Genomic DNA, 12,197 nt, shown 5'->3' with positions numbered 1-12,197 from the left:
GGAACGGTTTCGTGATATTACTAGAATACCCTTATGAAAGGTGCTTAACTGACATATTTCAGTGATGGGTTCCAAAAATGCCAAAACAAAATGTTGTTTGGACTGCATCGTAAGCGAACAAGACAACATGTCGTTACATGGTATTCGGGTGACAGTTAATTATCATCATATCATTTATTTTATTTTACATTTATTTATTTTATGAATATGATCATTAAATTGATTTATTTTTTTATTTCTTAAAAAAAAAAAATAAAAGATTTTTTCATTTCTTTTCCATTTTTGTTGGCCAAGTTAGGAAATGGAAAAGATTTTTTTTAGCTTCTATAATATTTTTTTAGCTTTTAGCTAAGAGCTTTAAGAAAAAAAGATTTTTTCATTCCTTTTCTATGAGTTGGTTTTTTTTTTGTTTTTTTGTTTTTTTTTTTTTTTTTTTTTGAGAAAAGACTATTATATTAATCTGAATAACAAATTACATAACAGTCATAAGAGGAGGCGGAAATTCCCCAAACCAAATACATTCTGAATCCACCGTAAGAGCAAACTTAACCAACAAATAGGCTTCGTCATTTGCATACCTATACCCATGAGAGATCTGTGCTCGTGGGAAATTGGATAACAGAAAAGTAATATCATTAAGTATACTATAAAAAGCTGAATAACCTCTAAATTGAGACTTTAAACAATTAACTACCATTAAAGAATCAGTCTCAATAAAGTCTACAGATAGACTATGAGATACCAACATTTTGAGACTCCAAGCCACTGTTAAAGCTTCCATTTCTTCAGTTTTAACACACCCTTGCATTGGTTTAGCTATAGCAAAAATCACCTCACCAGCCGAGTTTCGAAGGAGAGCCCCAAGACCATAAACACCAGCAGTCACACAGATTGCTGCATCTGAATTCAATTTGAGACGGCCAGATGGAGGAGCTAGCCATTTAGGTTTTACTGGTGGTATCAGGTTCTGCTGCAAATTAGCTGTTACAGATGTTTGAGGATGACAAGAAGTTGAAGCACTTTGTTGAGTTGAAATATGCTTGGTATGATGAAATCTGAAGTCTGCCAAATAATTACCAGCAAAATCTAAAATTCGTGCAGCTGTCTTTGGTGTTTTATCATGAGTCTCAACATTTCTTTCTGTCCAGATGCACGAAAGAAGAGTAATGAAGAGCTCAACTTGTTCAGTGTGAAGCAAAGTTGAAACATAGATTAAGAATTCAAAAAAAGAGCATGTTTTGGACAAGTGCCAATTTATTTTAGAATCCCTATTTTTCCAAACTTGTTTGGCTCGAGTACACCAGAAAAGAGCATGGTTGATTGTTTCTAAATGCTGCTGACAGAGGGGACACTGAGGAGAGGCTGAGATGTGCCAGTGTTGAAGGATTGCTGCAGTAGGAAGAGCTTCATGAAAAGCACGCCAAGCAAAAATACGAATTTTTGAAGGCAATTTTAAAGACCAGAAAGTCTGCCACCAAGTTTCTAAATTGTGGGAACTTCTTGGTTGAGTTGAATTTGGTTCCTCAGAAGCTAATTGGTAACCACTTTTAACCGTGTAAGAACCTGATGTTGTGTAATGCCAAGAGAGAACATCATCACTAGGAAATAAGCTCAAAGGTATAGAGAGAATTCTATCAATATCAGGTTGACAGAAATTATCTTGGAGTTTATTCACATCCCATTGCCTTTGATCTGTGATAAATTCAACAACTTTGATAATGGGATCACTACCAAAAAACAGCAAGGGTTTAAAATTAGAGGATCTAGGAATCCATGGTTGGGAAACACAGAACACCTTAGCACCTGAACCAATTCTCCATATTAAACCTTTCAGCAGGAGCTCTTTACCCCAAACAATCGATCTCCAAGTTAGGGAAGGTTGAGTACAAATAGAAGCATCAAGGAAATTGGTGTTCAAAAAATATCTATGCTTGAGAACTCGTGAAAGTAATGATGATGGACATTCTAGGATTCGCCAAGCTTGTTTGGCCAAAAGAGCTTGATTGAAATGAACAAAGTTTCGAAAGCCCATTCCACCATGACTCTTAGCTTTACAGAGAAACTTCCAATTTTTCCAATGAATGGAATTCCCACTAACAGACGAACCCCACCAAAACCTTGACATAAGTTGCTCTATTTGATTACAAAGTTTAATTGGTAATTGAAAGCAACTCATAGCATAGGTTGGTATTGCTTGGACAACCGCTTTTAGTAACACTTATTTTCCACCAATAGAGAAAAGTTGTTCTCGCCAAGAGTTAAGCGGTTTCCAAATTTTATCAGTTATACCACTAAACAATTGAGTTTTGTCCCTGTCCGAGAAAGAAGGCAGCCCCAGGTACTGCTCGTGGCATGGCTGGCCATGCATGTTTAGCAGCTGCTGAAAAAATTGTTGGTCTGATGGTCTTGTATTTGGAGAAAAAGAAAGCACACTTTTGTCAGGATTCATTACTTGACAAAATAGGACACTGTCATCAGCAAAAAGAAAGTGTGAGATTGGAGGGGCTGATCGTGCAACTTTCAGACCATGAAGTGCACCAGAAGCTTCTTCAAATTGCAGCAGCCGTGACAAACCTTCAGAACAAATGAGAAAAAGGTATGGCGATAAGGGATCACCCTGTCGGATGCCTCGCTGAGGAATAACTGATCCTTGAATTGATCCATTCAACAAGAAAGAATATGATACAGAGCGCAGACAGCGAAGAATTAAATCAACCAAAAGAGAGCCAAAACCCATCTTTAACATCACTTGTTCTAAAAAATACCATTCAACCTGATCAAAAGCCTTACTCATACCAAGTTTCATTGTAGCATATCCTTGATTCCCTCGTTTTCTATTTTTGAGTGAATGAAGTACCTCAAAGGCCACAAGGATATTATCAGTAATGAGTCTTTCAGATAAAAAAGCGCTTTGAAATTTCGATATAATTATAGTCAAGTACGGTTGAATCCGAAGAGCAATTGTCTTGGAAACTAGTTTGTATAATACATTACACAAACTAATTGGCCGAAACTGTGTAATTTTAGAAGGCTTCTTGACTTTGGGAATGAGTGTGATAATGGTCTTATTGAAAGAGGAGGGATCACCACCATGATTAAGAACTTCCAACACAGTGGCTGTAACCAGAGGTCCAACAATATGCCAATAATTTGTGTAGAACATAACTGACATTCCATCAATTCCTGGGCTGCTATCTTCAGACATAGACTTTAAAGCGCATAATACTTCATTAGCAGAAAAAGGAAGAGATAAAGCCTCTCTAGATACAGAATTAATTGTTACCGAAATTGTGTGAAGAACCAACTCAAGAGCATGCTGATCCAGACCTTGAGAAGTGAAAATATCAGGAAAATAAAACTCAACCTGCAGTAAAATGTCCCGATTGCTGGTGTGTACTAACCCATCATCACTCACAAGCTTTTTAATTTTATTATTGGAGTGTCTAGCATTGGCACATTGGTGAAAAAACTTGGTATTTGAATCTCCAGACTTCAGCCAAGAAATCCGAGGTCTTTGGCGCCAATAGTCTTCCTCTTGGGCAAGCAAATCATCCAATATCGATTCTGAATTCTATGAGTTTTTTTTTAAACCTTTTTAATTTTTAGCTTTTATAATTTTAAAAAAAAATTAGGGGTGTTTGGATAAAAAATAAAAAGTTCTTTTAAAAAAAGTTAGAATTTGTAGTTTCTTCCAAAAAGACTTTTGAGATGTTATGTTAAAAATGTTGGAAATTATTTTACCAGGATCTTAAATCTACTCACAAGTATGTTTATTAACATCCTAAATATGAACTTTCTAAAACGATAAATTAAACACATATAAAGTTTAAGAAACCTTACATTGGGTGCAGCGGAATTATAATGACTCCTTCCGTTCAGATCTCTAACCCTTGATTCCTTTCTGTAGCAGAGTATTATCAAGATCTGAACCTGGATCTTCTTCTCTGAATCCTTGATGGTGTATCTCCTTTGCTGATGATCTTTCTTCACGATCTTCCTCACTATGATTGAGGTATTGCTTGATGTGTGTGGGCACTACTCTAATCACTAAGAGAGGTTCGAAATATAGAGGAAGAATAGAGAGAGAGAGTGGCGGCTAGAGAAGAGAGTGGAGGCTCAGGTTTTTCTGATTCAGAAAGTGTAATTTTCCTGAAGCCTTCACTATCTATTTATAGCATTCCACTAGGGTTAGATTTGAATTATATGGCATTAAAATAATGAAAAAATCATTTAAAAAAGATAACATAGGTGGCCGGCCCTGGCTAGGTGGACTGGGCCTTGATTTTTGCAATTTTGCAATTTGACCACCTTTTGTATCTGATTTTCTCAAAAATGCTAATTTCCTAATTCAATCATTTAAATGCCAATTCTAACTATTTAATAACTATAAATAATTATTAAATAATATTGTCATTTATCATATTTATTAATTGAACCATACAAAGTATCATAATTAACAAATATGCCCCTGTTAACTCTTTCTTTACAATTTCGCCCTTACTTAGTGAAAATTTCACAAATAGACATAGTCTAATTCGTGAATTATAATTGATTAATCAAAACCAATTACATGAGTCTTACAAGCAATATTATCTCAACTAGTGGGGGGACCATGGGTCTATATAACCGAGCTTCCAATAAGTAGATCAAGAATTTAGCACTAAAATTCACTAACTTATTAATTCTTCGTTGAATCCACGCATAGAACTTAGAATTGCACTCTCAGTATATAGAATGCTCTATATGTTCCACCATATAGACACATCATTAGTTATCCATTGTTATAATCCTAATGTGATCAATGATCCTCTATATGAATGATCTACATAGTAAAGGGATTAAATTACCGTAACACCCTACTATGTATTTTATCCTTAAAACACTTGACCCCGTATAAATGATATTTCAGCTTATGTGAAATGAGATCTCCACCATTTATTTTTGTTTGGTCAAGCTCGAAGGAAATCATCCTTTGCTTACTATTTGCCAGATAGAAGCTATAGATTCCATGTTTATGCTAGCGCTCCCACTCAATTGCACTATCGTGTTCCCAAAAAGTATGTATCACCCTGACCTAAAAGTAGGCTTAACTAACAATTCAAAGGAACACGAATAGCCTTTCAAGATTGAGCCTAATCATAACAGGATTAAGATCATTTGATCTAGGATCAACTTGGCGATATTGACTTGAATAGATTTTACGGTAAGTTTAATTAAATCTAAGTCAAAGTTCAATATCGGTCCCTTCCGATGCATACTCCATGCATCCAACCTGAGCTTTACTTTAACCAATGTTCTGGAAAGAACATAGTATTTCTCCAAATACAAGTAAACTCTTGTTGTAGATTATCATATCAGTAAAACCCTGTGTCTGATAAATCTAGGAAACTTTATTCACATAGTCATGTTTACTTTCCAATGTGATGACAGCACAATAAACATGATCAAGTATGTGAAAAGGGTTTAAGATGAATTTATAAATCAATTAGACAAGCAATTGATAAAGTGAACCAAAACATACACAAATGAATGAAAAATACTTCTGTTTCTTTATTGATGTTGAATAAAATAGATTACATTGAAATGGAGTTTTATTTAGGGCATAATTTTTAATTTACTATAAAAGATCTTTAATTTACTGTAAAAGATCTTTTTTTTTTGGAATTACTCCATATATTATTTTTTTAACCTTTTTTTTTTCAAATTTACGGTTTGGGTTTCTAAAGTGGTTGCAGCGCTAGTTGGAATAGGGGTTTCTATACGATTTTTTGTTATAATTTAAGTTGCAGTGCTAGCTGCAATAGGAGTTTCTATGTAAAATTCTGTAAAAATGCAACAGAAAAACTGTTTTGAAGAACAAAAATGAAAAAAGTCCCTTTTTTGAAAAACTTTTCATTAAAAAAAAAATCTTTTTATAAAAGTTATCCAAACAGCAAAAAAAAAAATCAAAATTTATATTATCTTATACTTCTATCTATAAGCAAAAGTAAAAGTTTAGCCAAACAAAAAAGTTACAACTAGATTTTTTTTTGTTGGTTGCATTTTGATTTTTCTTTTTTTTTAGAAAAAAATAAGAAAAAAAAACCATGAGTAAGTGACGAAATTTTGTTGGAAATATTAACAGTATAGAATCAACAAGATTAAAACTCTATGCACAACTATATAAAGATTACACATAAAATAATAAAAAAAAAATAAGAGATAAAAGGAGAATTACAACTCAAAACTTTAAACAACATGTAAATATTTACAAGGTGAAAAGCACCAAAAAGAAAGTAGGAAGTGATGTGAGAGCAATCTCAATACTAAAAACTACAAGTGATGATTTAGGGAATCACCAAACTTAAACAAGATTTTACAACTTTGTTCAAAAATTTATTTCCCCAACCACAAGCACATAGGGAAGTGAAAAAATATAAATAGTGTTATATTATTTAATAATATAATATATAGATTAAATATATGTAATAAACTAAAAAAAATGACAATGTATATTAGTTGTCATCCTTTTGTAACATTTAGGGAGTTACTTGTTACTATGAGTAACCTCCACTATTATCACCAACATTAACAGTGTAAAAAGATGTTACACATCTTAATTTGAAATTCTTAACTCTATAGGAGTTATGGTGTGCATGAGTTACATCTCTTTATTGAGTCCATAACATCCATGGAGGTTAATTTGAATTTCAAATGGTGATATCCTAAACACATATAAAGGAGGTCTATGGTGCTCATTTGAGAGTAAGAGATAAGAAGTTTTCTATCAAAAAAGCACATTGCTAGAAAACCCTAAAAGGTTTGATAATTCTCAAAGATATTTCCTAGATAGGAGAAATAAGCTTTTGGATAAAGGTGTAATACCTTGTTCAAGTCATGGTGATCCCCACTAATCTACACTCAAGGTTGTCAGTACGTGTATACATATATATTATTCTCTTGTTATATATATACATATATTATATTACATATGTTGTAATCTTCTTTTTCTACCTTTCATATATATATATGTAATATATATAGTGTTTATATATGTATTTTGTAACATATATTTAATCAGTCTCTTTTAGTGTCCTTGTATTATTTTTACAATAGAGTTGTAATATCTTGATTTTCTTCCATTGTAATAATATCTCTAACAAATAGTATTTTGAATTCGTCAAACTTTAAATATTTCTAATAATGTACTCTCTTGATATAAATTAGTGTCATAAAATGAACTCATAGGTGTCTATTTATAGTGGTGGAGTCACATATGAAATCACACACCCAGATGGTTATTACCAGTCAGTTTAAGGCTTTAAATGAGATTCTAAACATTGACTACAAGCAGGGGCGGAGCCAGCATGAAAAATTAGGGGGGGGGGGGGGGCAAACAATATTGTAAATTTAAATGTCAAAAATTTCAATGTTTTATTAAATTCATAATTAAAATTGAAATACAAAACGTCTTTCTTGCATATCACGAAAATCATCGATAAGTGAATCTATACTAAATTTTTTGGCGATTTCTTTTTCAATATACATGAGCAAACAATCACTTAAAAATTCATCTTCCATCTTGTTGCGAAGTGTAGTCTTTACTATATTCATAGCTGAAAAAGATCGTTCTGTGGTAGCTGTAGAAACCGGAAGTGTAAGAATAAGAGTTATCACTTTATAGACAATTGGAAAAATCTCTGCTTTTCTAGTTTTTACCAACCACTGACATAAATCAGAAATAGTTGCCAAAACAGCAAAATCAGGAAGTTCTCGTACATGAGCAAAATGTTCAAATTGCGTTCTTAGTTGTACCATCTCATATTCTGTAAAATCTCTTGGGTAAAATTTTTGTACCAACTTGCAAATATCATCAATTCTGAATGATGTGTGCATCTCTCTCGGATCTAAAGCTGAACTAAGAATGAGTAACTCCACTATATTATCATTGAATTTGTTGTTTAATTCTTGTAGTTGAAAGTCTATCACTGAATCGAAAAGATCAACTCTGCAATATTGCTCCACTGTAATTGCATCTTGTTGACCACGACTTCTTCCTCTTTTTGTAGTATAGTGAACATTAAAATTTAGGACAGGTATATTAACACGTTCACAAAAAGATTTCACCTCATAAACTAATTCATCCCATCCATCTTCTCTCAATTTCTGAATGAGAGTCTTTGTAGATGAAACAAGATGCATTGCATTTAAAATATCTTGAGACTGAAGTTGTAAAGCTTGACATAGTATATTAGAAATCTCCAGAATTTTTTTCATAAGATGCAAAATGAAAACAAATTCAAAAGAAGTTAATGACTCATAAGCTGCATCCGCATCTCCTCGTTGAACAAAAGTAGTACCATCTTCAATAATATTCAATAAAACTTCACATGTTGCACTAAACATCTTTATCAAACTTAAATAGATTTCAAATGAGAACTCCAACGAGTATCACCTGCCCTTTGTAAAGAACCAATTTGATTGAGTCCTTTCCCACTTTCTAGTTCATCAATCTCAAGTAAATGAGCAATATTTGTAGCCTGAGCAGCTTTTAGTTGGTCATTGCGTTTACATGAAGCACCAAAATTATTAGCAATAGAGTTTCTTTGTAAAAAATTGATGGACAGGAATAACTTCTCTAGATGCAGCAACTAATGCCAATTGCAAACGATGTGCAAAACAATGACACAAAGTAAGCATAAGGACATTCACTTGAAATTAAAGCTTGCAAACCATTCCATTGTCCACGCATATTACTTGCGCCATCATAACCTTGTCCACGAATAGATTGAACATCAAGACTATAATTAGAGAGTATAGAGAAAATACCTTCTTTTAATGTTACAACAGCAGTGTCTTTGACATGAATAAGCCTAAAAAAACGTTCTTGCACATAACCATCTTTATCAACAAATCTTAAAACAATTGACATTTGCTATTTCTTAGATTCATCTCGTGCTTCATCAATTATTACAGAAAATTTTGCATCACCAATTTCTTCACGAATCGCGTTTCTCACTTTATTTCCCAATACATGCAAAATTTGTTTTTGCGTTGTTGGTGATGTATTTGTGGCATTTTGTGGAGCTTTATCCGAAACTTCCGCTACCTTATCATTATAAGAAGTTATGAAACTCAACAACTCTAAAAAGTTTCCCCGATTAATTGAAGTTTTAGATTCATTATGACCTCTAAAAGGGCATGCTTGAAATGCAAGCCACATAATCCCCTCAATTGATGTTTTCAAACGAAGTCTATTGTAAGCAATTTCTTGTGATGTGAAGTTTGCAAACCTTCTTCCAATATGTATTGGTTGGTTCATGAGATCTGCAACTGTTTTCTCAGAATTTCTATGAGGTGAATTTATATCGTCTCTAATATGTGCTAAAAATTCACAATATTTTCCTCTTACCTTTTTCCATGATCGAAATCCATTAATAGTAAATTCATCCAATCTAGGAGGTGCATCTTTAGAGTGAAATAAAAAGCATGGTAGACAAAATGCAGCATCTACTTTAGGAGAATATTCCAACCAAGATGGAAATAGCTTAAACCAAGATGACTGAAAAGAACGTGAATGAGCTTATAATTCTTCTGATTTTTGATAGCTAGAGAGTATAATCTGTTATGGACCAGCTTTAATTTAAGCTTTGCGAACTTCGCTACGCTTCTCTAGTAGATACTCCCATATTAGCGGGCGTATTCCCGGATCACGCTCTAATAAATTAATATCGAATCCTTCTTTATTGTCAAGTCTTAAAGACTTTGTTGGGCGATTTTTTGAATTTTTATGATCTACATCCACTGATAGATTTGATGAGACATCAGATGTTGAAACTTCAACATTCTTTCTTTTAAAGAATGCATCAATTCTAGTTGATTTTTTCATCTACAATTGAGAACTATACATATTAATATTATTAACAAAATCTTATCTATAATAATTAATAAACAAAACTATAACAATAAAAAGAGCTTATAACATGTATATATGTATGTATACATTTTTATATTAATCTATCAAGTATCACTTCAGACCAAAAAAAATTAATTAGTATAATTATTTATTTTCACTGTAAGGCACCTACTCAATTTATATATATAATTATAAATAAAAAATAAATGAGAATTAAAGTTATATCAACTATTTGTATACATAATATTTGAGAGAAAGAACAAGATTGAAATTTGGATTGAATATTTAAAATGCATATATCATTTTCTATAAGATACCTTTACTTGTTATTTGATATCTGCCACTGTTCTTTGATGTAGACTGCTCTTTAATTTATTCGTGTAAAATTGTTATAAAATGGTGGCTCATGTAATAGATATGAATAAGAGAAGAAGAAGAGATTAGTAATACCTAAATATCTATGAGAGAGAAAGAAGAGAATAATAATACCTAATTATCTATTTTGAAGGTCTTTTAAATTATTAGTTTCTCTTTTTTTTATTTAAAAATAAATAAATAAATGACTTAGAAAAAAAAGGAAACAAACTATTCTTTTAAATATATATAGTAAATAAAGTTGGTATACGTACCTGGCATTACTTATTATATTCAACTATTTCTTTTTTTTTTAAAAAAAAAAAACAATTATTTAATTTTGATGGGGCCACCATTTATTATAAGATACATATTAATTAAAAAAAAAAAAATACATATAAAAATAGGCAGTAGGCTACTATAATCTTAGGGGGGTCATGACCTCTACACTCCTCAACATACATCTGCCCTTGACTACAAGAAATATAAGCAATAGGGACGGAGGCATTACTGGCGGGACAAATTTTGCCAATATTAATTGAGTTATTACCGAAGGGACAATTTCTTTGGTATTAATTGAATTATTACCGTCGTAGCACCACATTCTCCAGTACTAAGAAATTTATTAAAATAAAATATAAAAGATAGTTATTAGGGATGGGGAATAAATTATTAGTGGTGAAAGGACCCGCCGGTATTGATGAGAAGAATTAACTTGCGGGAAAATTTTCACCTAAACAATTCAAAACTTTTAGGAGCAGATTATTGCCTTAAAAATTCGCCGATAATAATCTTCTATATATATATACTAAAAGAACCAACTTTTTTTCTTCCAACTCTAATCTCTAATATCTCCCACCCTTAGTATTTTTTAGAAACCCTTTGAGCTTCTCTACCACCTTCATCCCCTGCACCTTTCTTTGCAATTAGGCCCTCTCCACCCTCCCAAACCCCATTTTCCTGGTCATATTCGAAGTCATACACCACCATGGCACGAGGTGAACAAAGAAGAAAATCCAAGGACATTGGTCTGTTGAGTTTCGAGTTTCAGCCCATCGCTTTTTTATTTCTTTGTTCATTGTTCTTATTGTTGATGGTGAGAACTCGTCAAAAATTAAGTGGATAGAAACTCTAAGTGTGTATGTCAGAAAGTTAAAAAAAAAATATGAAATCAAAATGAAACTTAAGTAAACTTTTAGGACAACAATAATGTTAAGTGAGTCTCTTGTATTATAGATACAAAAGTATTTGTTATAGAGAATTTCCAAGCCCTCTCAAAGCTGAGGACGAGAGTATTTATAGGTGAGTTCTATTAGCTCCAAATTACATGATGATCCTCTAGTGGTCCTCAAGTGTCATGATAAGGAAGTTGCAAGTTAAAGGTTACAGGTTGTAATTGCAGGAGGTGTTCTCGGAGGTAGGAGTAATAGTTACAACGTACTCCTTTTTGGGGCATCAGAGCTTGGTGGCAAGACGCCGCTGCAGCTCGTTGTCTCCCCGTGCTCAGGTGTTGCAGGCACATCATGGTCGTACTCGCGTGCATTGTCCTTTTGGCCCTTATCTTCACAACCTGCTAAATGTTGGTTACCTTGCTAAAAGATATGATAATTTGATACAATGCCCTAATGGGGTTTGCCAGGCCAAGTACCATGCATGCATTCATCAAGAGTTCAAGCCCTAAGAGTGGTCTGTTGCATGCGAGTGGCTCGAGGCATGCAAGTGGCCTGTCACATGCAAGTGGCTTGAGACTTGTGGATGGCATGGTGCATGTGAGTGGCCTGTCGTATGCAAGTAGCCTGGTGCATGCGAGTGGCCTCATGCATGCGAGTGACTTGTCGCATGCGAGTGTCCTGGTGCATGTGAGTGGCCTAGTGCATGTGATTGGCATAGATATAGTTTGAGTTATTTATGTCTAATTATATATATAAATTTTTTATATTGTTGTCTA

General features: G+C 33.1%; 1 protein-coding gene across 1 annotated transcript; it reads right to left on the bottom strand.

Annotated features, from left to right (window-relative positions):
• Positions 1 to 8,914: 8,914 nt before the first annotated feature.
• On the bottom strand, positions 8,915 to 11,275 carry LOC115723776 (uncharacterized). The gene is made up of 3 exons (XM_061103276.1): positions 11,129 to 11,275; positions 9,638 to 9,868; positions 8,915 to 9,541 (listed from the first exon to the last, which is right to left on the bottom strand). Exons 1-3 carry the CDS (start codon positions 11,273 to 11,275, stop codon positions 8,915 to 8,917), a joined length of 1,005 nt encoding a protein of 334 aa, XP_060959259.1.
• Positions 11,276 to 12,197: the final 922 nt, after the last annotated feature.

The sequence above is a fragment of the Cannabis sativa genome, chromosome 8, assembly GCF_029168945.1.
Source record: "Cannabis sativa cultivar Pink pepper isolate KNU-18-1 chromosome 8, ASM2916894v1, whole genome shotgun sequence".
Taxonomy (NCBI): Eukaryota; Viridiplantae; Streptophyta; class Magnoliopsida; order Rosales; family Cannabaceae; genus Cannabis; species Cannabis sativa.
The sequence above is the reverse complement of the archived record's forward strand: the minus strand, read 5'-3'. Positions and strand labels throughout refer to the sequence as shown.